The sequence below is a fragment of the Centrocercus urophasianus genome, unplaced genomic scaffold, assembly GCF_019232065.1.
Source record: "Centrocercus urophasianus isolate 14NV4802_14NV808 unplaced genomic scaffold, USGS_Curo_1.0 seq_16, whole genome shotgun sequence".
In the NCBI taxonomy this organism is placed as follows: Eukaryota; Metazoa; Chordata; class Aves; order Galliformes; family Phasianidae; genus Centrocercus; species Centrocercus urophasianus.
In genome coordinates this window covers 41,459,294-41,483,537 of record NW_024884711.1, presented here as the reverse complement: position 1 = coordinate 41,483,537, position 24,244 = coordinate 41,459,294, and the positions used below count along the sequence as shown (strand labels likewise).

At 42.3% G+C, this 24,244-nt stretch overlaps 1 protein-coding gene across 1 annotated transcript in view; it reads left to right on the top strand.

The window, feature by feature from the left end:
- Positions 1-716: 716 nt before the first annotated feature.
- Positions 717-24,244, top strand: part of GALNT11 (polypeptide N-acetylgalactosaminyltransferase 11) — a 40,659-nt gene continuing 17,131 nt past the window's right edge. Inside the window, exons 1-5 of the mRNA XM_042816951.1 lie at positions 717-799; positions 15,555-15,887; positions 19,129-19,252; positions 21,101-21,267; positions 23,581-23,706. Of these exons, the coding sequence (XP_042672885.1) occupies positions 15,593-15,887; positions 19,129-19,252; positions 21,101-21,267; positions 23,581-23,706 (712 nt within the window). The 5' untranslated portion in view covers positions 717-799; positions 15,555-15,592. The remainder of the gene's footprint in view (positions 800-15,554; positions 15,888-19,128; positions 19,253-21,100; positions 21,268-23,580; positions 23,707-24,244) is intronic.

Here is a 24,244-nt window from a genome sequence, read left to right as displayed (position 1 = left end):
TTAAGCTCAAGGAGGGAAGGTTTAGATTGGAAGTTCTTCACAGAGAGAGTGGTGAGGTGCTGGAACAGGCTGCCCAGAGAGGCTGTGGATTCCCTATCCCTGGAAGTGTTCAAGGTCAGGTTGGATGGGGCCCTGGGGCAGCCTGGTCTGGTATCACATCTGAAGGATGGTGGGCCTGCCCATGGCAGGGGGTTGGAGATTCACGACCCTTGAGGTCCCTTCCAACCCAAGCCATGCTATGATGCTATGGTTCCCAGTCTCTGACCAGATGTGCAGAGCTTTGGGCTGTGCAGACTGAAGGCTGCACCTCCACCTCCAAACCCCTCTGTGCTTCAGTGCTCAGCGACAGAATCTACAGAATGTCCCGAGCTGGATGGGACCCAAAGCAGCTGCCTCCAACTGCCGGTTCCGCACAGGACCAACCAAACCTGTCTCAGAGCGGTGTCCCAACGCACCGTGAGCTGCAGGACTCGGGGCTGTGCCTTGCCCTGAGCAGCCCATTCCATGCCCACCGTCCTCTGGGTCACAACCCTTCCCTCACCCCCAGCTGCCTCTCCCCTCATAGCTCCAGCCCAGACTGGAACGACTGGACAAACCCACATCCCGCCACACCACCACCGCCATCTTCTCGGCCCCTTAGCCCCGCCCGTCATGGCGGCCGCGCCCCAGCGTGTCACATGGCAGGGACGGCCGGGGAGGGAGAAGGAGGAGAAAAAGGAGGAGCAGAAGGAGGGGTTACGTGGAGCCGGCGCCGCCGAGGGCGCGGGGCGGTGTGAGGGGCCATGCTGCCGCCGCCGCGGTGAGTGCGGGGGAGCTGGCGGTTCTGAACCGTGTGGGACGGGGGCGGCGGGGCGACCCGGGCGGGGAGCTTAACCCCACCGGCGGGGACGGAGCTCGGGGCTGGGGGCTGCGCCGCGCCGGGTGGATGGCGGTGTAGTTTTGTTGTTGTTCCTGTGCTTTTCGGTGCGTACGTTGTACCATCGAGGCTCCCTTTCCCCCCGCGCAAATGCGCGCTATGTTACGTGGCTTGACTCCAGCCCTTCTAGTGAGTTCTCGTGGCGTTCTCCTTCCTTTTTGCGTGTTGAGCTTAGAAAGGAGGCTGCGGTTGGAGGGAGTGACAGCCAACGACCCGCTTTGGGAGGCAGAAGAAGCCGCTGTCCCTTGGTTGTGCGAGGACGGGGCTCGGCAGCTCGGGCTGCGCCGGATCCTGGCCCTGCCGCGCCCTCAGAAGCCCGGGCTGCTGCCTCCGCCGGTACAGGTGTGCTGAGCCCGGCTGCGGGAGGCCCGGCAGCAGCCTGCTGTAGCCAGGGATAAAGCAGCCCCTGCTCCTGGGGAGGGAAAAGGAAAGATCTCGTGACCTGGCTTTGATGCTGCCCTGTCGATAATCTGTGCTTTATCCGTGTTTGGAGAGTTGCTTTCTGCTTGAAGGCTTGGTGAAATCTCCTAATTCCAGTACAGCAATTATAGCAGGATCATCAGTGTTGCATTAATAAGCTTGTTTGCTCTAGAACATGCGTTTCAGCTAAGGTCAAATCTCTCCTCTCCTTGCTTAGGAAGTGCAGCCTGTAAGTAATGTGAGATATTTTGAGTACTTTCTGACCTGGCATCTGTGGTTTCTTTTTCTTTTATGGGTCTCATCTGAATAGAGATGCTCCCGGGCATCTCTAGTTAGATTAAGCCAATCTGTTTGCTCAGGGAAGGACGGTAGCAATCCACCCAGCAGTGTCTCTGCTACCTGCAGCTGTGAGGAAATCCAGCTGGGATCCCTGGACCTGGTTTTAGAGTAGCACAAAGGACCAGGTGTTTCCAGATAAGAGGCTTTTGATTAGCACGCAATTGGCCTCCCCTGGTAAAACTGTCTCTGCAGCACTGCATGCCTTCTGCATAAGCTTTGAGTCATCCCTGGGTAAGATAAGCTCCTGTGGAGTTTTAGGAGCTCTTCTGCAGCAGGGAAAGAAAGTAATAGCGCTGTAGCTGTAGTAAGCCCTCATCTCTCAGCCTCACAAGGGGAAGCCAGGAGGCTTCTTGGCCTGTTGTCAGTTAAGAGATTCTCAGGGCAAATCCCAGCACTTCTGCTTTCTAATCACTTTGCTTTGGAGGACTCAAATTGATACTCTGTTATGCAAGGAAAGGAGTTCCTTATAGGTTACTGTGTGCCAGGACACAGAAGGAGTGGATGTCATCATCCTCCCAGTGACGTAAATTAATAGGAAGTATGATGTGTGTTTCAAGCCTTCTGGAGGTATGGAAGCCCCCAAACAGTATGGCAAGGGAAATAAAGGTGAATGATGAGTATGTTGAAAGCAATTACTAGTGAAATAACAGTTTTAATGGCAGACAGAGAGTGTGTGTAGAGCAGGGCAAGTGGTGCATCAAATGGATGGGAAGAGAAGGAGAATATGAGCAGATGTTTAAAATGAGGAATTTGGATCTTCAAGCAAGAGAATAGCATACAGCAAGGGCAAAAAGAGTAAAGGGGGGATTGGTGTTACTGAAGTTACCTTAAGGTTGTGTGAAGGATTGCAGCCTGAGCAGCTGTCAGGGTGTTTGGCAGCTGTGTGTTGATTACAGAAGCAGGAAAGTAAGGGGAGACTTCCAACAGAAGGGGCAAGGTCAAATTTGGGGGTTGGACCAAGTGACCTTCTGAGTTTGTTCCAACCTCAACTGTTCTGTGACTGTAGAATTTCAAAGAGTAGGAAAAGGTCATAATTCTTTTCTGTGGCAGTTCAGCTTACGGACTTCCTAAGCTGATCCATCTCTCTGGCTAGGCAGCACTGGTATCACTGAATTTAAGTAATGATTTACTTTGGAGAGATGCTGCTCTTTGTTTCTCTCTGCTAAAGAGCAAAAATATGCTCATATGCTTCAAGTACAAACGTTCCTCTGTTTTCTGTTCTCTCAAAAAAGCATTGCAGAGGTAAAGTCTGTTTCAATCCTTGTTAAAACAAGAAATGCAAATACTCTCCTAATTCTTATATAAGGCTCCAAAACATATGGTGGCTTATGGAGATAAATGCATCTGCTGTTACAGCTACTGTGTTAATGTATGCTATCAGTACAAAGTCTTTGGCTGTTAAACTGGTGTTTAGCAGCATGAGAAAATGCATTTGTTTGGCTCGTTTTGTGTAAAAGTTAAGCGTCTTCCATGCCTTTCAGCTGTGCTCTAGCATGTTTCTGGTGTGAGTTAGTATTGTCTAATAATTAGTGTAAATGCTTTGAACACCGTGAAAACCGCAACAAAGTGGGGAAATTGGGAAGCTGCTGATACTCAGCCCTTGTGCATTCTAGGGATTTTCTGCAATCAGATAGTTTGCATGTTTGAAGCTGGAATACAGTGCTCAGGGTGAAGCAACTTTTCTGCTGTTTATACAAGCTAGAAATCTCTAATCCAGGCAAGTTCAAATTTCGTACTGAAAGCTGTGTGTGTGAGCAAGGAATAGTTGTACAGGCTCTAGGTGTTGCTTGCAGGTAGGTATTGGATGCCTCTACCCAGCATAGGGCAGGTGAGCTGCTGTGGTTTTATTTCTTCTGGTGGTTTTATTTCTTGTGGTAATAGCTGTACACAGTCCTGTATTTCTGATTTGCCATGACTCATGAGCATTACCTTATTGGGTCTGCTGCAGTGGCATGCGTGCTCTGATCCCTCTTGCCATAGAGCAAGCCATCGAACAGAAAGGACTTCTCTCTCTGTGTGAGATGGAAGGAGTGCACACACAGAGAAATGTTGCAGAGCTGCTGATGTGAGGTAACTTACCTGCAGTAAATTCCAATGTCATTCCTGTGACTTTCACTGAGACACAGCCACCATTTAAGATGTCTAATTTTAAAAGGACAGGCTCACTTAATAGACTTGCAGAGGCATGCAAGAAATAAAGTACCTCAGTAAATGATGGCTATGTGCCATGCTGATTTAAACGTAATAGATGTTAAGAGTGTATTCAAAGGTCGCCTTTTAGTTTATATAAAGTTGTTAAAGAATTGTCTGGCTAAATGGCTTAGATTTTCTTGTGCACACAAGGATTAAACTAGATGCTGTAAACCTCAGAGGTAGCCGTAACTAAGAGATCATTTTCCAGGAAAAATAGAATTCTATCCCACTTTGATATACACCCCCTTATGAATAATTCTTTGTAGGTATTTTGACTACTTTGCCAGTTCCTTTAGCATGGCACCAAGAGCAGACAACTTTTTGGGCTCTGCTGATACCTCTTGTGTATGTGTTAGGCAGTTTGCTTTCTAGAAGTGCATTCCTTACTTTCCTATTTCTTGGAATACCTAGACTTTGTCAGTTGGCATCTTATCTCTTGCATCAGGAGACACTGAGACTCATCGCTTATGAAACCAGGAGTCTGAGTTCTGGGTTATGTGCTGAATGTTTGTGCTATCAGTGTACTGGAAATTGGCTCCTAGTGAAGTGGGGAGATGTGCTGTTGATCCTGTTGCAACATCCATGGTTTCAACATCATAATCGTGAGAATGTTTGCACATTAAAAACATTGGCAATAGATAAGTAGAATAAAAGTGGCTAAGGGGGGATGGAGAAGTGCTCCACAGCACTTCTCTCAAAGGAGGTTCTTTGGAAGAGTGATATGTCTGTAACATCATGTAGAAGGAAATAAAAGGGCAATCTGTTTTTTGGTTTAACTTGTAGAAGTTTCCTTTCCGTACAGCATGAAATCTCTCTGCTGATGATTTATCACTCTAATCTAACAGCTAAAGTCTACTTTTGTTTCAGAATCATGCCAATACAAGGTCTGTTTGCTGATGTATTTGAAAAAACCCTACTCTATTGTCAAATTCAATATTTAGCAATGTAAGTTTTAATTTAGATGCATGTTTTCATTGACTCCACCCATAGATACAGTTGTAGCAGCAATGGTGGGTTACTCTTAACTGTATTTTGTTAAGAATAGGAAAAACAGACTGTCTCCTGTGCAAGAGTTCAGTATAATTCTTAAATTGGCTTGGAAGAGCTCTTGCTCTTCCACTTGAAGTTTCACTTGTTACTTGTATTATTTCTGCCTGTTGTGGCCTTGAAACCTTTGATGTATTTGCTTTAATGTGGCATTCAGGTTTAAAAAGTGAGTACTGAGACAACGAACTTCTGAGGATCTCATCAAAATCCATAGCAGAGCACATAGGTCAGCCAGAACATCCCTGGGCTTTGCATACCTTAATGTGTGGCTTCCTGGCTCACTCCCTAAGCTGAGCAGAGGAGTTGGTTTGTATCCTTGGGCTTCCTCTCCTATGTTGATGGCTGGAGACGTCAGTGAGAAAATGGGAGAAGTAGAGAGAAATTGGTATGTGGAAATTACTGTAAACTTCTGTTGTGAAAATAGATCCAAAACAAAAACGATGATGAGTTTTTTGGTCTTTCGGGAAAGAGTTCCCTACCGGAAAACATGAAAGTGCCTTGTTATGCTGTTCCAGATGGCACAAATACTGTGGATTCTGTGCTAAGGCTTAAAAACAAAATGTCAAGTGACCTTTGTTTCTGGACACGAGAAGTGCAAATAGGCATTGAGTTCAGTTAAACTGTATTTTTAATATTTCTTTTGCTTCTCTGTGATTTGTCAATGGCCAGCCATGCAGAACTCATAAGGTAATACATTAAGGATCTTTCCAAGATTGTGCCATTTCTTAACAGCATGGAGAGCCATAAGAGGAATTAGGAAATCCTATCACTTGAGAATGAGTTAAATATTTTCCTATCTACCAGCTTTTGGGAGTTTAAACCATAGCTTGTTTTAACCTTGCTCACCTAACTATTAGATTTTGTTACAAATAACATGTGTGTGTACTAACATCAGGTATTTCAGCTCCATAAAGGCGTTTGGTGCAGGGCTACATTAGCTGCCCTGCAAGAGCAGAATCGCAGAGTCACTCAGGTTGGAAAAGACCTCTAAGATCACTTTAGTCCTGCTGTCAACCCATCCCCACCATGCCTGCTGACACAGTTCTGGAACATCTCCAGGGATGGCGAACCCAGCATCTCCCTGGGCAGACCCCAGAGCTGCAGCAGTAGGCATAGCCTCGAGTTGCTGTCTCATGGCAGCTTCTGGCATATAATTGTAAGTGAATATAGCATGTGGGGCACAAACATAGCGCTTCTGTCGTGTTTTTATGTAAGTTTCTGCATGTTGAAAAGGAAACTCATCTAGGAAAAGAGAACTGAATCGGCCTTGTGTGATTTGTGGGAAATAGACTTGGAGGTCTGTGAATGAGTCCTTGTAATCTAAGGCTGGAGGGCAAGATGAAACCTAACCATTCTCATTAAGTCAGCTTCACAGAGTTTCCAGTTCTGTAATATTAGGAAATAACTTAATTGCATCAGGTTTGCATTCTGTACAAGTTCAGGTATAGTACTTTGCAGAAATTCTGGTCTGAGATTGTAGATGTTTAATACATTTTTTTTTTTGTATGCAGCTGTTGATTTCAGTGCTGAATTGCCCACAAGGGGATGTCTGCTTAGAGCGAACTGCACTGCTGGGATTTAATGAGAGTCTTGTGCAGAATGCAGTGTTGATGGTCAGTGGCTACGGGCTTAAAACTGAGCCCATCAACCCCAGTTTTCACTGTCCAGCTCCCAAAGTACTTCCATGAGGTCTGTTTTATCACCAGAATTCCTGCCAGCAGTTCTAGTGGAAGGGCTGTACAGTTTGTTTTTTTTTAGATTTGGAAAATGTAAAAGGCTGGAGGAAAAAAAAAAAGAACAGAAATCATACCTGCTAAAGGTTATTAAGAATGTGGAAATCTTATACAGGTACTAGTGGTTTGGTTAATGAGCAGTAAAAGAGCTTTTAGGATTAAAATTCGCATGTGAACTTAATGATGGCTTTTTCTAGCATGACTGAGATCCAAACCATTGGTGTTGTAATGGAAGATTCCTTAGAAAGACATTGATTGTGCTTCTTTAGTGGCAGTAAAATGACTGCTGCCAAACACATGCATTGTGCATCACCTTTTGAGAACAAAGCTATAGCAGTTCTTCAGAGCTGTATGTGCAGTCAGATGAGATATACAGCCTCACAGAGCTCGTGTCCTAAAGCCCATCCACGTTAGCCTGTTGTCATAGTGAAGCCTGTGTTTGTTGCCCCGCTCACAGTAATGACTTGGAAGCAGTTCTCAGCAATCAAGTGTTAAGTTTCAGGCTCAGCATTTTATTGTGTACTGGGAATGAAGACACCAACTGGGTTTGACTGTTACTGCAGTTGGTGTGTTTTCACTGTGTAACCTTGTACCGTTTCTTTAGTGCTGACTCTTCTGGAAGAGGTGGGTGCTTTTCTATTCAGCTGCTTATGCAGAAGTATTTCTCCAATTGTTTTTCATGCATTTATATTTCTACTCCTGTTCTTGTGAGCTCTGTGGGCATAATATGCAAGGAGCAGGTAGGTAGATTTGAGATGCTGAGAAAAGGCACTAAGCAGCTTACTTAGGCATAGCTGACCTTGTAAGCTCTATTGCTGTTTGTATATAGGACTGAGGATATTTCAGCTAATATTTGGGTCTTTAATAGGAGAGAGGTGCATTAAAGAAATTGTCAGTGTTGTTTTTAACCCTGCCTTTTTTTTAAGTTGTATATAAGAAGGAAGAACTGCATTGCAAAATGCGGGCACCATTCCTTGGAGACAGTACATAAATGTAGTACATTGGAGACAGTACGTAAAGGATTCCTTAACAACTGGTTTTGCAGATCTCATTGTTTCAGTTGGAAGAAAGCACTTATTAGCAAATAAAAGGGAGAAGTATTTTTAGGGCTCCATGAATGGCATGGTATATATTTATATGCCAGGTGGCTGGGAGTAACATCCAGCAGTGCAGCACACTTGCTACAGATCCCTCTAATTCCATGCAATTGTCCTTTGGGCAACAAGGAGCTTTACTGCAGGGGGGCAAAGGGCATTGTAGCAGAACAAAACTAACTGTTGTATGGTGCTTAGTTACTCAGTACTGGGCACTGGGATTTTCATAAGTTCATGTGTCTAAGTCCAAATGTACTTGCTAACTGTAATCACTAACTAGGCTGCTATGTTAATCTTCTGGATGTTGTGCCACTGGTTGCAACCGAACCTGGTAGATTGTTAATGAGAGCCAGAATTTTATGAAACTTTATTCCAAACTTCGAACTGCTTTTTGCTTGAAAATTGTATCCTCAAATGTCCTTTTTGAAGCATTTTCTTTCCTTGGAGGGGAAGAAATATGTAGGGAGAAATGTATTCCTTGTCAATAAGGGGGAGGGGGGGAAGTCTAGTTGAAGAAGTGAAAGTTGTTAAATTTTGAAGTATCTTCCTCAGAAAGGAAACGTCTGAAATGGAGGTGGCTAAAGACAGAACTTGCAGTTGAGAAGTTCCAAAAAGCTTGATAACCAAAGCTACATCCCTAGAGGAGGTATTCAATATTTAGCCTACAGATTTAAAGACAGTAGCATGTGATATTTAGGCATCTGTGGTTAACATCCAAAACCTGAAATACAAATCAGTGTTTGTACACTGCAGGCAAACCATTTGACAGTGGTAAGATAGAAAAGAGTGGGAGCATACAGCCGTAAAGATAAACTTCAACTATTTTTGTAAAACAGTGTTCTTCCAACTTGCAAACTCCCAACTTGCAAACTCATAGCACAGTTGTTTAGGTTTTCAGCAGCTCATGCAGCTATTCTTTCTATGCACCTTTCTTTCATTATGAAGGATAATGAATGTTATTGGTATTTTAAGACTTTCTTTTTCTGTTAAGCGTTGATCAAAACTTGTATTCGTTCCAGCAAGATTTATTTTAGATGGCGTGACGTGGATTTCTATAGCTGTGCTGAAATGACTAAACTTGGATCCTAAAGCTTTTAAAGTTGCATTTAGAAGTGATTTACAGTGGCTCATTAAAAATAGATCTTTGTGTGTCATCTCATTAAAATGAGTGGGAGTAATGATGTTATACAGGAGGACAGCTTGTGGCCCAGAGTGTATTTCTGACAGTTGCTGGAGCTAGATTGGTCTGGCTTTAGCTCTTCTGCTCTCCCACGCACTGTAGCAAAGAGCACAGCTCTCTTTGGGTGGTTCCTGTCCCTGCAGGTAGGAGCAGGCTGCTGTCAAGACCATCCTGGGTCCTTTACAGCTGCTTCCATCCAGGGAGCTTCTCAGAATCATGGAATGGCCAGGGTTGGAAGGGATCTCAAGGATCATGAATCTCCAACCCCTTGCCACATGCGGGGCCACCGACCTTCCCATTTAATGCTAGACCAGGCTGCCGAGAGCCCCATCCAACCTGGCCTTGAACACCTCCAGGGATGGGGAAACCACAACCTCTCTAGGCAGCTGTTCCAGCACCTCACCAATCTCAAGTAAAGAACTTAACTTCTGTCCTGATGTGAGGCTATTCATGCTGATACTTTTTTGGAAGTGCAATATTGGTTCCATTGCACTGGGACCAAGAAATATATGGAGAGTTAAGGCTATTAAAAGAGGGAAAACTGCTTTTGTGAGTAGTGTTACTTTATCTTCTTGGCTTTTCCTTCCCAAAATAAAGTTAAAAGGAAGGAACTGCGAAAGTCCACACAGCTATTTATCCAAGTACTCTGTAGAAAGATAAAAATAACTTCAATTATGTTTTACTAGAATGCTCCTTAAAACTAGAATACTCATCTAAAATATGAAGATTATCATAGAATTGCAGGAGTTGAAAGGGATCTCGAGATCATCATGTCCATCTCCCTCGCAGAAGCAGGTACCCTACAGCAGGTTACACAGGTAGACATCCCGATAGGTCTTGAGTATCTCTATGGGAGGCTCCACAACCTCTCTGGGCAACCTGTTCCAGTTCTCTATCATTCTTACTGTAAAGAAATTCTTTCTCATGTTGCAGTAGAACTTCCTGTGTTCAAGCTTTATGCCTTCCTAGCATTCAGATATGTCAGCCGATCCATAGAGCTTTGTATCATCAGCAAACAAGCTGAGGATGGACTCTATCCCTTCATCCAGGTTGTTGATAAAGATGTTGAACAATACTGGACCCAGAACTGACCCCTGGGGTACACCACTAGTTATAGGCTTCCAACTAGACTCTGTGCCCCTGATGACAACCCTCTGAGCTCTGCCAGTCATCAAGTTCTCAACCCACCTCACTGTCCACTCATCTATCCCACGTTTTCTAAGTTTCATAACAGGAATGTTGTGGGAGATGGGGTCTGACACCTTGCTGAAGTCAAAGTGCACACCACCTTCTGCTCTCCCCCATTTGCCCAGCCAGTGGTGACATAGAAAGTTATCAGTTGATCAAGAATGATTTCTCCTTCGTAAATCCATGTTGACTACTCCTGATAACCTTCTCTTCCAATTGCTTGGAGATACTATCTAGTACAAGCTGTTGCACCACCTTTTCAGGGATGGGGGGGTGAGGCTGACTGGCCTGTAACATATCTTTTATACATTTATACATATCATGTACATAACGTATGATTGTATGTATCTACACAGACTTGCAGAAGGAAATCTGGGTAGTATGAATGTCCATTTTTTTTTTTTTTTTTTTAAAGTAAGGCTGTTCTTGGAAAAACTTCAAGCAGAGTTGAAGGATTTCTCAAATAATTCTGACTGCTGTTTCAAAGATCTTGAGGTTAATCTGATCCTCTGTTTGACCTCTGACAAACATGAGTTTTGGCATGGCTGTGAAACATCCAGTCATACGGTGTGTTTACTAAGTTGCTGAGGTTGATCCAAATAGATGTGGTGTTTAAGTTGTGGCGGCTCAGAGATCCTGTAGCTACTTTTTCTCTATTAGCCAAAATATTGTAAAATATGGTTGGCATTTTCTTCATTACAAATATTGAAGGCTCACACACTGGGCCACTGTTAGAGCTGCACAGGTTCCTAACAGCAAACTCTTCCAGGGTGTCTGGTGAAACAGAGTGCATCAGTGTTGCACAAATTGTTAAACGAATGTAAATGTTTGAGGTTGCATGTGTGAGCTGAATTTTGTGATGGTGCTGTAAGGAACCTACACGAAGTCAGAGCAACGTGGAAAACAGTGCTGTGCAGTGAGCTCTGCAGCTGGAGTCTGCAGGTAGGCTCCTGGAGCTTTTGGTCTCTGCTATTGATTGACTTTCAGAGAGTTTTACTGAGTTACTTATAACTTTTATACTTGGAGAAAAATTTAATAGTTGACTACATCTGCAAGGAAGTGAGATATCTTCAGTGGAATTTGTCAGGATTAGAGAGGAATATTTTGCTCTTGGTGTTTCTGGCATTATGTTGTGCAAACTCAGTTCTTCCTGAGGCTTTGTCAAAGTGAGAAAACCATCAGGCAATAAATATGGCAGTCAGAATAGAGAGAGAGAGAAGGGAGAGTCTGAAAGTCAGAATATCTGGTTAGAAATATACGGAATGCTGTGGATTGCTATATAGATATATTTTGAGCAAATACTGGGGGCAGCTTCTAAATACATGCATTTTTCTCTTTCTCGGTCACTCTGCCTCCAGAATGGACCATAACTTCCTGGTGGAGGAGATGCTGCCACCTCAAATGATTTGTGTTTGTCTGGGTTATGGATTCTGTTCATCTGTTCTCTGGATTCTGAAGTATCCCACTGCAAGCAGCTGTAAACCCCATATATTGCTAGGATGCTGTGTGTGTTAACAAGGGCTTGTAAAATATCTCAAGATATGGCCGTATATCTATTTATTATTTGTTGTGAAAGCTCCTGTGTTACTGAGAGGAATTGTTTTCCACTCATTTTGAATCTTGACTCGCTACATTTGTTTTTTGGAGAATTGTTTGAGGTATTTTGGGAGCTCTCTTTTGACAGCTGTGTTGCATTTCACCCCTCCATTTCTGAAAAGCTTTAGCCCCCTCAAGTGTAGTCTGAGTTATCTTGAGGAGCTGTATTGTCATAAAATCACAGAACCACCGAAGTTGGAAAAGACCTCCAAATCATCCAGTCCAACCACCCAGCTGCCACCAATATTTCCCCACTAACCCATGTCCCTTAGTAGAGCATTGGAATGTTTTTTGAACACCTCCACCACCTCCCTGGACAGCCCCTTCTACCACCTGCCCGCTGTTCCAGAGAAGAAACTTTCCCTAATATCCATCCTGAATCTCCCCTAGCACAACTTGGGGCCGTTCCTCTAGTCCTATTGCTAGTTATGTGATAGAGGAAGAGAGAGATTGATTCATAATACATATTGTGAAGTATTTCTTGTTATGTTTAACTGTCGTTTTAGGAGGTAACAGTTTTTGTTTGCATTTGATTTAATAGAAAGCACAGAATTGTAGGAATTGCAAGGGACCTCTGCAGAGCATCTAGTCCAGCCCTCTGTCTAAGCAGATTCCCTACAGTAACTAAGTTTCAGAAGTAGTTCATGTTTTTACTATCTTAATTGCAATTTAATGGTGACTGAATTGAATGTAACTGTATTGTTTGCATAAATAAAATAAGAAAAATATTGTGGTGAGCATGTAGACAAGGAGAAGGCCAAGGGAAAGATGGAGGCCTGTATGGCAGTTGTCCCTGTGACTGCCTCTTCTCTTCTCTCTGGAGCACCTCAGAGCAGTTATTTTGGCCATAGTATTTTGAAACAAGTGAAGCTTGGCTTGTTGAGGAAGGCAGGGATGTACTGATGCAATTGAATGCATGTGAGTGTAGGGCTGGAGAGGGTCTCCTGGCTCCTCAGGGTGGGACCCATGCAGAACCTTGTGTATAATGCTTGAAAAGTTAGTAGAAATGGTTGAAATCCGTAGGAAGCCAGTTGTGTAGATGCTCATGTGTTGGTAAATAAGGTAAACTACTCAACCCTGCTTTCCTTTTGCAGACAGTGTTTGTTTTTTTCCAATCTGCCTTCAAAGCTAAGTCTCTAACAGAACATTTGGAACTCAGAGGAAATAAATAATGGCTTTGTATTTTCCTGCCAAATGTATTACCAAATGTCTTGGTTGAATAGCAAGCTACTGAAAGGGCCTCGTTTCTGTATTGTGGAGGTTCTATCACTTATTTTAAATGCAATTTTTCAACCTTTGTGTCTTTTCGCAAAGCTGCAAAACAGCAAAGGAAGGGAAAGGAAAGAGAAGCAGTTCTGCCCTGGGAAAGAACACGTGGAATAATATTGCACTCAGGTTTGTGCTTGTTGTAAGAGCAACCTGGCAGCTCTCCAAGTGTGATCTTCAGGATGGCCAGATGGCTTTCTGGAGATGGAAGGGATGGACGTGATCTTTTTCACTCTGGTGATCACTCGTTTATCTCTTCCTTTTTCACCTGAATGTCTGATCTTGGGTATGGCAAACTTTGTGTCTGGATTTGCTTCCATAGCAGCACAGGCTCTGAGTGTTAAAACAGATCAGAGGAGATGACGAGAAGCTTGTTCCATCATGAATTCTGCTTTGTGTCCTGTATTCCTACTGTTATCTAGGATAGCAAGGGTAAGATCTGGTTCTCCTGTCCAAACCTCAGTGTGGATATACCCTTACATAGCTCTGAAATGACAAGGTTGCTTCTGCTGCAGGAATTGCTATCTTATTCATACAGCTCTGTTCCGCAGCGTAAGTACATGTGTCACAACGTGGGATTGTACATCTGTGTTACCATAGCAAATGGAAAAACAACTCCTGCAGGTTTTGTGCAGCAGTATTAGGCTTGGACAAGTCTTGCAGCAGATGACCTTCTTGTGGCTGTGCTAGAAAAAACTGGCAAGTACCCAGATCTTCGAGGATAAGTATTAATTGTCTGCAGACTGTCTGGCAAGAAGAGTAAATGTGATGCAATGATAATAGCTGTGTATGTAATCCTGCTTCTTCGCAGCTCCAGTCCTTTTTTAGTCTGGATTTGCTTTATTGTATGGTAATTGACCACTGTTAAGACATGATATCCGATAAGATATTGGAGTCTGGTGTTCTGCATCTCTCTAGCTGCTAAACCCATCCTGTTAGCTAGAATGAGGGTTTGGTTTTTTGGTTTTATTATTATTATTATTATTATTTTTTTTTTGGAATCACTTATGCCCCAGAGCATTTGTTGCCTGACTGATTTCATGGCCTGCTGGTTAAGCAGTGGGATTTGTGTATGGCAGCGTTACAGCCTGTTTCACAGAGCATGCAATTTGTCTGCATGCGCGGAATCAGTTTGAGATTTAAACCCTGTTGAAGACCTTTTTAAGCTCCTTGGGTTTAACTGTCGCATAGATTATTTTTTTTGCCTTACGGAAGTGAGGGAGTTTGACTTGGTAAGAATAACAGGTAAATTGTTTTTTGAGGAGGCTTTTTGCTTCATTCTGCGTTATGGAAATGTTCTCTTTAAGGCTCAGAATTACACTGCCAAAATGAGTGGGATCTTTATAGGTTTCCTTGGGATCGTAGTGCCTTCTGCCTCTGTTTAGGAGTTTTCTGTATTGAGAAGGGAATATTGTTTGTGCTCATAACTGTTGTTAAGGTTTGTTCTTTGCCAGCCTGACCTGAGGACTGCCCTTAGTTTCCAACTTCTTGAGAAGCCTGAGAAATACATTAACATAAACTCTTGACCCTCCTCCCGCCCCAATCCTCAGTACTTTGTTTTCTTCATACAAATGTTTTGCTAATTAAATATGTGGCTAAATATTTTCTTGACTTATTGCTACTATGCTAATAATTCACTGTGTTTAGATAAGGATGAGAAAATTCTAATTCTTTGAGGGTTTTCAGTTTCTGAAGTTTGGGAACCAAGCCTTGTTTAGACAGGAGAGTCTCCAAACAGTTTACCTGATTCTCCAGGGCTGTAAATAAAACTTTATCACCAGTTTCATGTGCTTCATTCCAGGGGTTTGCTCACCTGAGTAACTGCCAATAGACTTTGGGCAAGTGGTATTAGTGGTGGGATGCCTACAGGAAAACTCTGGGCTGGTTTGCTTCCTTTCAGTTTCAGGTGGGCATCTCCAAGGAGGATGGAATCTATTCCAGAGTCTGCAGATGCCTTTAGGGAGCCAGTGAATTTCCCTGGAGGTTTTTATTCTTTTGCTACTCTCTCTTCGTTACTTTTGTTTCTGGAGAGAGTCTGTAAGTGTCACTGTGTCACTGACTTGGTACTGTGTCTTGGTTACATTGCACTCTGATTTCTGGGGTGCTCATGATGGTTGATGTTCTTAAATTTGGAATGAAGGAGTTAACTGCATTGGTTTTTGAGTCTGTGTTCTCTCATTCCACATTTCAAGATAGGAACTGAAAGCAGGAAAGAATTCTTTGTATCTGGTATGTACTTAAATACTGATTTGGTTAAATGAATGTAGGCAGATGAAGAACATGCTGTGGTGGAAGAAAGATAATTATGTAACTGCTCTGAGAGAATTAATTGCTCACCTTTAAGCGCTGTGTGTCACTTGGCTGTTAGTGATTGTTTGCTTCGTGTTTCAAAGCAGTAGTGGCCACACATGTTGGTCAACTGTAGTCACGCTTCTTGAATGGGAAAGTGAAGAGGCATTTCGTTCTTCAGGTCCGCTGTTAGTGTTACAAAAATATTTAATGGAAAGAATGAACTTCATTAATATATAAGCCTAAGGAGTGAACAGGCAGTGCTCACAAAATACGTTTTTATTCTCTTTCAGGTAATTGAGAATGGGTCCTCAACGATGCTGAGTGTACAATGGGAAGCGTCACGCTCCGCTATTTCTGTTATGGGTGCCTTTTCACATCGGTGACCTGGACACTTCTGCTCTTTGTTTATTTCAACTTCAGTGAAGAGAACCAATCCTTCAAGAATGTGCCCGTCAAGGGGCTAGAACCTCAGAAGCCATTTCCAAAAAAATTCTACCCCCGTTTCACTCGGGGGCCAGTTAACATACCTGAATTGCAGCAGAAAGAGAGTAAATTTAGAAATCCTATTGGAAATCATGTCCAGGACCCAGTAAAGGGAGAGGGAGACTTCTCTCCTGAAATGGGTGAGTGCTTTTTAGTGTGGGTGACAAAAGAATAGAAGTAGAAAATGAAAATTGTCTGTTTGTTCAAAGGATTTCAGGGTAAAACTGTGTAATAAGGTAGCTTTGGTGTTAAATGTAGGTGGTACAAGTGGCTCTCATAATTAAGAGTTATTTGAAATTTTATTCTGTTGTGTATAATCCAAAATATACTATTTCTAACAGTTATAATTCTGCTGTGTAAGTGTAAACAGGGAGTGGATTACACCAAGATGTCTGCCCTTGATGTGGTTCTTGACTGATTTATTTTTTTAGAAGGTTCAGGCTATGTCTTTCATGTCTTGCTTCTGTATTGATTAGGCTCAAATACATGAACTTTAATTAACCACAGAGAAGCTCTGATCTTATGCAGCAGTTAAAAGCAGCTTGATAGCAATACATAATGAAGAAGACCATTGATATGGAGAATATTCTGGGAGTATGAAATAGCCTAAAAAAAAGTGGGATGGCAAAATTACAATGTAAGATTAATTGAAATGATGGTGATGGTTGTCAAAACCTGCTTATTTTGTACCAACAAAAATCTGTATGTTCCATTGGAGCATATTTCATCAGTGAGATTAGGTTTGCGTTCCAAACTAAAATGCTTAGTGTTTTCTGCTGTATTTGAATATGCATTGACTATTAGCCTACGAACTTGCTTTAAGTCTGGTACGTATTGAGTGTTATAATATGTACTGCTTTTTGGGGAATTTGTCAAAGTACCTTTCATAGCCTGGAGCTTAATACTTATATCCAACTGAAGTCTTTCATTATTACTGCATCATTAGCTGTAAAATTCTGTAGACCTTTAACAAACTTGTATGATAGACTTGTGCTCATATGTAGAAAAACACCTTCCAAAACAGAAATGCCAATTTGCGTTGCCTTGTGGCATTACGAATGTTTATCAATTCATTGCAAAAACCACAAGAGCCAAGGGAGGTGAAAGCCAGTCCAGAGGTGCCATTTCTTTCCAACTATTCAGTGCTGGCCAGGAAAGAAATTGGAGCTTTTCAACTGAGGAGTCTCTTGATCTTCAAACAGAGTGACTAGTTTGGTTGGTGAAAGCCAAGGGGATTTGCGGTGCCAGGATAAGCTGTACATGAATAATGAGGAGACAGCTGGCTCTGTTTGAGTTAGATCAGGTGCTGCAGGAAGGGGCTTCATGCCTCTCTGGGGTAGGGCAATGATAAACATGCAAAGCAAAAAAAACAAAAAAAAAAAACCACACCAAAACCCAACAACAGAAGGATTGGCATGTGATAGCTGAAAACACTGATCTGGTAATCTGTTTTTTTTCTTTGCAAACTTATGAAATCCACGTAACACTGCTGAAGTCAATCCTGAGCTGATGTTTCCATTGCAAATCTTCTTTTCCAAAGACTTGTATCTGCTGTTCGGACTGAAACCTTCCATGTCTTTTGCAGATGTTTTGGATGTTGTTCTTTATGAGGATGTTTTGAAAACTATTAGCATTTCTTCTAGTCCGTATTCAGAAGATCAGAATAAAGTAGCTAGTGGTTGTGTATTGGTGGGCTGTGGAAGAAAACATTCAGTGTGTGTTTCTTAAGCTCGTGGTTTGTATAAAGGGAATGTTTTAAGTTGATCCAGTGGCACTGTGTTACTGTGGTGCATGTAGATATGATTGAGCTGGCTGCCTAAGCTCACAAGCTGGAAACCTTTCTCTGAAACTTCATGTGTTCAAAGGAAGGCCAGCTTACCCTTTTAGGCTACTGGTGCTTGAAGAGAGGTGCTGCTACTCTGACCAGACCTCATTCCTGCTCTCTGTACGAATGTCAGAGCATCTACACTTCATAGAATTGTTTGAGTTGGAAGAGATTCCTAAAGGTCATCTAGTTGTCCCTCCAGGCCCTGCAGTAAGTAGGAGACCTACAGCTAGATCTGGTTGCTCAGAGCCCCATCCAGGCTGACTTTCAGTGTCTCCAGGGGTGGTGCACCCACCACCTCTCTGGGCAACCTAATCCAGTGCTTTACTATCCTTACTGTTTAAGGAATTGTCTTTGCTGTACTCAGGACTGAAGGCAGTGGAGTGGGAATTGTAAGAGATGGGAATCTGGATATCTGGATGCAGATTTTCCTCTAGAAGGTGGTCTTGCTATACCCATGGGTAGACTTTGTGCTGAAACAGCTGTGATGCAGCTGTGCTTTGAAAGCCAACCTTGTTCTTAAGCTTGAAACTTTATTTCTTTGCATTTCTTATGCTCTTTATATTCTGTTTTCTAATCCACTGTGTTTTCCCTGCATTTGAGCTCAGTTGGCTTTTGCATAGCTGTCAAAAACTCAGCGTGAGGAATGAGGTTTGATTTTATTCTGCTTTACAGAGAAGGCAAATGAGTGAGAGAGTGAGAGACTGCTGTCAAAAACAACTGTAGGGAAGATGATGGTGTTGTGCTCTTACCACTTTCTTCTACTTGAATTTTTTTTTGGTAGAAGATTCATTTGAAGCACCATAGTAGTTTGCTTTTCTTCACCCTGGTGAGCATTTGGCTCACTGAGAGAGGAACCCTGGCACTGAATCAAGGCAGGCACAATGGCATTTGGGATTTCACCTTGGCCTCTGGCAGTGTATTTATTTATACTAACAATTGCTGCCTCTGCTGTGCTCAGCAACAGCTGATGCTTGTGCTAAAATAATCAGCAAAGGAACAGCTAGATTTCTTGCTTTTTTTTTTTTTGTTGTCAGTGTCTCAAGTGAGAAATAAGAAGTTGCCGATTCTGTCGTAGCTCTTCTTGTTACTGCAGGCACAAGAGAACTGTATGGAATTGGAGCTGTTTCTGTGAGGGCTTTTTTTCCCACTGTAACTATTTTTTTCCTCTCAAAAATCCCACTTCTAGACCTGGACAGGTGCTGATTCATTGTGTGAGCAGTCTTTCCTGTCTTTGATGTTGTTTGGCAGTGCAGGGCTTAAGAGGCCATTTCAGAAACGGGAATGTGTCTGTTAAGGCAATAAATACAACAAAGCCTTCAGTTTGGAGGAAGATTTCATGTTGTTGTAGCTACACAGACTGCTCAAAAGCACTATTTATCTGAGGGGTAACAAAAACAGTTGAGCAAAAATACAATCCACAAAACCAGAGAGTAAAGGAATTTCTGAAGAGCATGGTTGGTTTTGGGGAAAGTTAAAGCACGCTTTTCAATCCTTGATCATTTCCAATGGATACTTTAATTCTTTTCACTGACCTTGGTGTGTTCCTTCTGCAGGAATGATTTTTAATGAAGAAGATCAGGAGGTCCGAGACTTGGGCTATCAGAAGCATGCTTTCAATATGCTCATCAGTAACAGGCTGGGGTATCACAGGGAGGTTCCTGATACAAGAGATGCAAAGTATGTACGGTTATTCAAATATGTATCATATTTATTTAATTTTTGTGAGCTGTCTTCCTAGCTGTGCTCTCAATTACTTCAAGTGTGCTACAGTACTTCTTTTTTCCAAGCTTTATTGTTGATGCTACAAGTACTGTAATTGTCAGAAGAGATGCTGTAATTGTCTTTGGTACCATTGGAAACTTGGATGTTAAATGTTCAGGTGCCCAAGTGGATGAGTGTTCTCTGGAGAAGATGCTTTCAACTTATATATGCTCAATGTTTGCTGCAAGCCCAGAGGATAAGTTAAATGAGAAGAGCTTTCTACTTCTTTTTTGAATTTGTTTGGTATCTTCGTGGCACTGCTGGATATACTGTGTTTTATTATGAAGCAAAATTTTTCTTTAATCCGTACAGTGTGTATGGAAAAAATCATCACAGTAACAACATGATAAGACAAAACCCACTGAATTGAAAAAAATAAATAAGCCTGCTTCTGTTTTTCTAGTGGTTGCTGTGGTGTGGGTCAAGGTAATGAATCGTACTTGCTGAAATCCTTCCCAAGAGCTGAATTCATTCCAAGTCAGTGAAGGCTGCTTTTGTATACCACTGTTTCCATTTATGGTTTTCCTTATTTTTGTTGGATTCCCTCATGCCTGGCATCTTCAGATGGCATTAATCTGTGATACTGTATCCTATTGGAGGTTATAGATAAAATTTGAAAATAAGTAGAATGAACTTTGAGTGAGATTCAGTGGGGAGCTTAAGATGCCTAATTTAGTTATCTGCATGTTAGTCAGTTGTCTCTACTGTTATTACATTTAGCAGAGATCCAGTCAATGTAGTTAATGGAGCATACACAGCTCTTCAGCTAACAAAATGCACTTCTCTGCCTCAGGGTGAGCTGAATGCTGTCTTGACTTCACTGATAGTATTGACCAGAGTTGAATGTCTTCATCTGCGGGCTGAATCCCAGTGTTTGGTTCTCTAAACAAGTATTTAGCACTACTGGCGATACTTTCAAATATCCAACCAGCTCTCTGGTGGCTGGGCAATAAATGTATTTGTCATAATTACACGGAATCGCAGAATTGTAGGGGTTGGAAGGGACCTCCAGAGATCATCGAGTCCAACCCCCCTGCCAAAGCAGGTTCCCTACAGCAGGTCGCACAGGTAGGCATCCAGGCAGGTCTTGAACATCTCCAGAGAAGGAGACTCCACCACCTCCCTGGGCAGCCTGTTCCAGTGCTCCGTCACCTCACTGTAAAGAAGTTCTTGCGCACATTTGTGCAGAACTTCCTATGCTGCAGTTTCCGGCCGTTTCCCCTCGTCCTGTCTCCACTCACCACTGAAAACAGTCTGGCCTCGCCATTCTGCCCCCCACACCTTAGATATTTATAGACCTGGATCAGGTCCCCTCTCAGTCTCCTTTTCTCAAGGCTGAACAGACCCAGTTCACTCAGCCTTTCTTCATAGGAGAGATGCTCCAGGCCCTTCACCATCTTTGTGGCCCTCCGCTGGACTCTTTCCAAGAGATCCCTGTCTTTTTTGTACTGGGGAGCCATTCTTGTACATACCTGAGCCACCTTAGAGTGCTGGGCAACGTTTTGATAGCTGAAATAAGCCTTTACTATTTACTCTTGTTATGTCTTAAGCATCTGTTATTCTCCTTCCCGCTACAATCCATCATATTTTTTCTATCAAGTAGCAGTGCTAATTATAAGTTTGCATTTATGTGGAGAGTAACTTACTATGCTTAATCTTGTAGATGTTAACTAACTTGGATGTAAGCACCTTACGACATTCATAGAGTGACAATAGCCCTTTGGAGATCCCAGATAACAAAATAAGTACTATACTTGTTTGCAGGTGTAGAGAGAAATCCTACCCTTCTGATCTGCCATTTGCCAGTGTTATCATCTGTTTCTACAATGAAGCACTTTCTGCCCTGCTTCGCACAGTGCACAGTGTCCTGGATCGCACTCCTGCACACCTTCTTCATGAAATTATTTTGGTGGATGACAACAGTGAACTGGGTGAGAACTTCTGGAAATATTTTAGTCAGAGCTTGCACTTCTCAGCTTTCCTGAATCTTCCTGTGCTTTACTATCAGTCTGAATGTGAAACCTGTAAAACTAGTTGTTACTGCTGTCTATACCTGAAAAGTCCTAGCCACTACGGATGCAAGATATTCCATTAGGTCCAGAATTATATCTGCTTTGACACTTCCCTGATGTGCCATTTTCCTGATGATCTTTGCATTATATGGATTTCAACATTCAAAAACTGGTTTTTGAAGCTAATGATGAGAGGTGTCTGGGCTACTCAAGTGTTCAGAGCAGATTACTCTCTCAGCAAATTTCTTGGGCCAATCCTGCCCGTGAACGCTTCTGAAAGGCATTGAATGCACATAGTCCCTGCTGAGGTCCCACAGATAAGTGGATGTGGCACTATGGAAACAATGCCTTGTTTTTTAATACTTGCTTGATATTTCAGGACGATGGAGTGCTCCATCGGATCAGAGCTGGAGCAGAGCTCAGCCTTTGCTGGAAGAGTTCTGCATGGCTCTTGCACAGCCCCTTGTGGCCGCCCTAAGAGTAGCTGTTGCTGGCTCTTTGTGGAGCAGCCATCTCCACCAAGCCATGCCCCAGAGGGGAAGACCTTGCAGAACTTCAGTACTCTTGAAAGATTGATGCTCCAGCATTTTTCTCTTACACAAAGCAAAAGGCAAAAACAGATGTAATCCAATGGTTTGGTATCTCAAATTGTTGTATGCCAGTTGAGGAATGCGTTAGTCCAGCAGGACTTGCAAGGAGGATTGTGCTAGTTGCCTGCCTCTACGTAAGTCCAAAATTTCGTGCATTTTTAAAATGAGTTTTAGGCTCTTTAGTACATAGGACATTTCTGTATCTCATATTTTGATTCCCAAGTTAAGATCTCATTTGCTTTGTGAGTCTGAGATGCATCATCTCTTGTAGAATTAAATTCTCTTGTGCAGCTATTTTCTGTCTGTGAGGTCAGGTCAAATGTTAAGATGTGGAGAAAAGAGGTCAAAAATGCTTATCCTTGCTGATAAGTAAGGACAATGTTTAGTAACTTTTGTTCTTTTGTTCTTTGGAAGCAATAAGCACTCCCTGCTACAAGTCTCTTGTGCAAATTGTTATTTTCAAGTTTAATATCCTTCATATTCAAATCTAAGCTTACTTCAGGACCCTCTCTTTTGAATATAGTTACGCATTTGGTTAATGTCTGTTTAGGCAGTAATGCCATCACTCTTCTGGCCTGTTACCTAATTCAAAGGCCAAATTAGATTCAAAGCATTGAGTTGTTATTCTTGCCTTTCTGGCTGTAAATGAGTATGTTCTGCAGCTAAGGACGGGAGAAGATACTGTTTTTAGAGAACTACTAGTCTTATTGGTGAAACAACCAGTATAACACCAATGCATGCAGTATGAGGAACAAGCAAGTCCCTGAACTACAACAACAAAGGGATATGTGAATCCTGTGACTGATGTGCCATGATGGAGTGTTCTAGGCCACTCAGAAGGGACAGGCAAGGCAGGGTGTTTATATACTTCAGTTAACTTTGCTCTCTCTCAAAAGCATGTGCTTGTCCACGGTGCTCTTAATCATAAAATGGAGTTGCAGGAGTCCCTGCAATGAACAGGGAGACCTACAGCTCAATCAGGTGCTCAAAACCTGGTGCAGCTTGACATTGAATGTCTCCAGGGATGAGGCATCTGCTACCTCTCTGGACAACCAATTCCAGTGCTTCACAACCCTTACTGTGAAAAACAAAACTATTTCCTTATATCTCAGCTCTTTTAATTTGAAACTTTTCCCCTTCTATCACTAAGTGAAGTGGTCAGTTTGAATGATTATTTTGAATTTCAGAAAAGGAACTACCTGTGAGGGGTGTTTGTAATTCTGTTTATCTGCTGTTGAGTCAGAGGGTACAAAGGATGAAATGTGTTGTTGTGCTTTTCAAGTGTCAGTATTTGTTTCAGTATGTGGAACATAATTTAAATCACTTTGCGTGAGTGAAAGGGCTTTCATTACTCTTACTGTTTTTGACAGTTTGCATTAAGAATTTAGGAAGAGAAATGTTATCTCCTCATATAATGACCTTAAACTTATTATTTTAGCAGTGGCAATTCCTTTTAGCACTGAGTCTGCTCTTTCCCATTAACTTGAACGATATTGTAGTAAAGGCTTTGCAAAATGATAGCAATCCAGTCTTCATCAAGAAACTGCAGCTTAATATTTAGCCCCGATTTGAACATCTGGGGCTTGAAACAAAACTCTCCCAAAGCATCCGTCCTGTTGTTGATCTTGTATTCTCCTTCCAGCTGACTTGAAGAAAGACTTGGTTGAATATGTTAAAACTCAGCTTCCTAAAACAACAAAACTAGTAAGAAATGAGAAGCGGGAAGGTTTGATTCGAGGAAGGATGATTGGAGCCTCTCATGCTACAGGTATACTTTCTTGTTTCTCCTTTCTTTGCATACTCTGACCTTATTTTAGTGACTCTTCTCTTTCTGTGATGCAGCTTTTTCAGATGCTGAGTGTTTGACATGCAATTGCTTTACCCCACTGCAAAGATGTCTGTTATGCCAATTTCTAAGCTGCACAACTGAAGCTGGGGGAGGAAAAATTTGATTAACACTACTTCAGGTGTAAAGTGTTAAATAGTTTCAGCATGTCAGTGACTCTGTTAAACTACATTACAACAGCTGTATGAAGTCTATTGGTTGATACCTATATGATGGTGATTGGAGACCTTAACTAATGTTAATTAAATGTTTGCATGATGATATTGACAGTATTGTACAGAAAGTCTTCTGTATTTCCTCCTAATTTTGCTGAATTACTCCTCATCTGAGGTTTTTGTTACTTTCCTAATGACTTAGCTCTCCTAATGACTTAATTAGAAGGAGCAAGAAAGATTTGTTTCTTGTTTCAGGGAAGATGTGATGTAGATGTGATGTAGATGTGATGTAGATGTGATGTAGA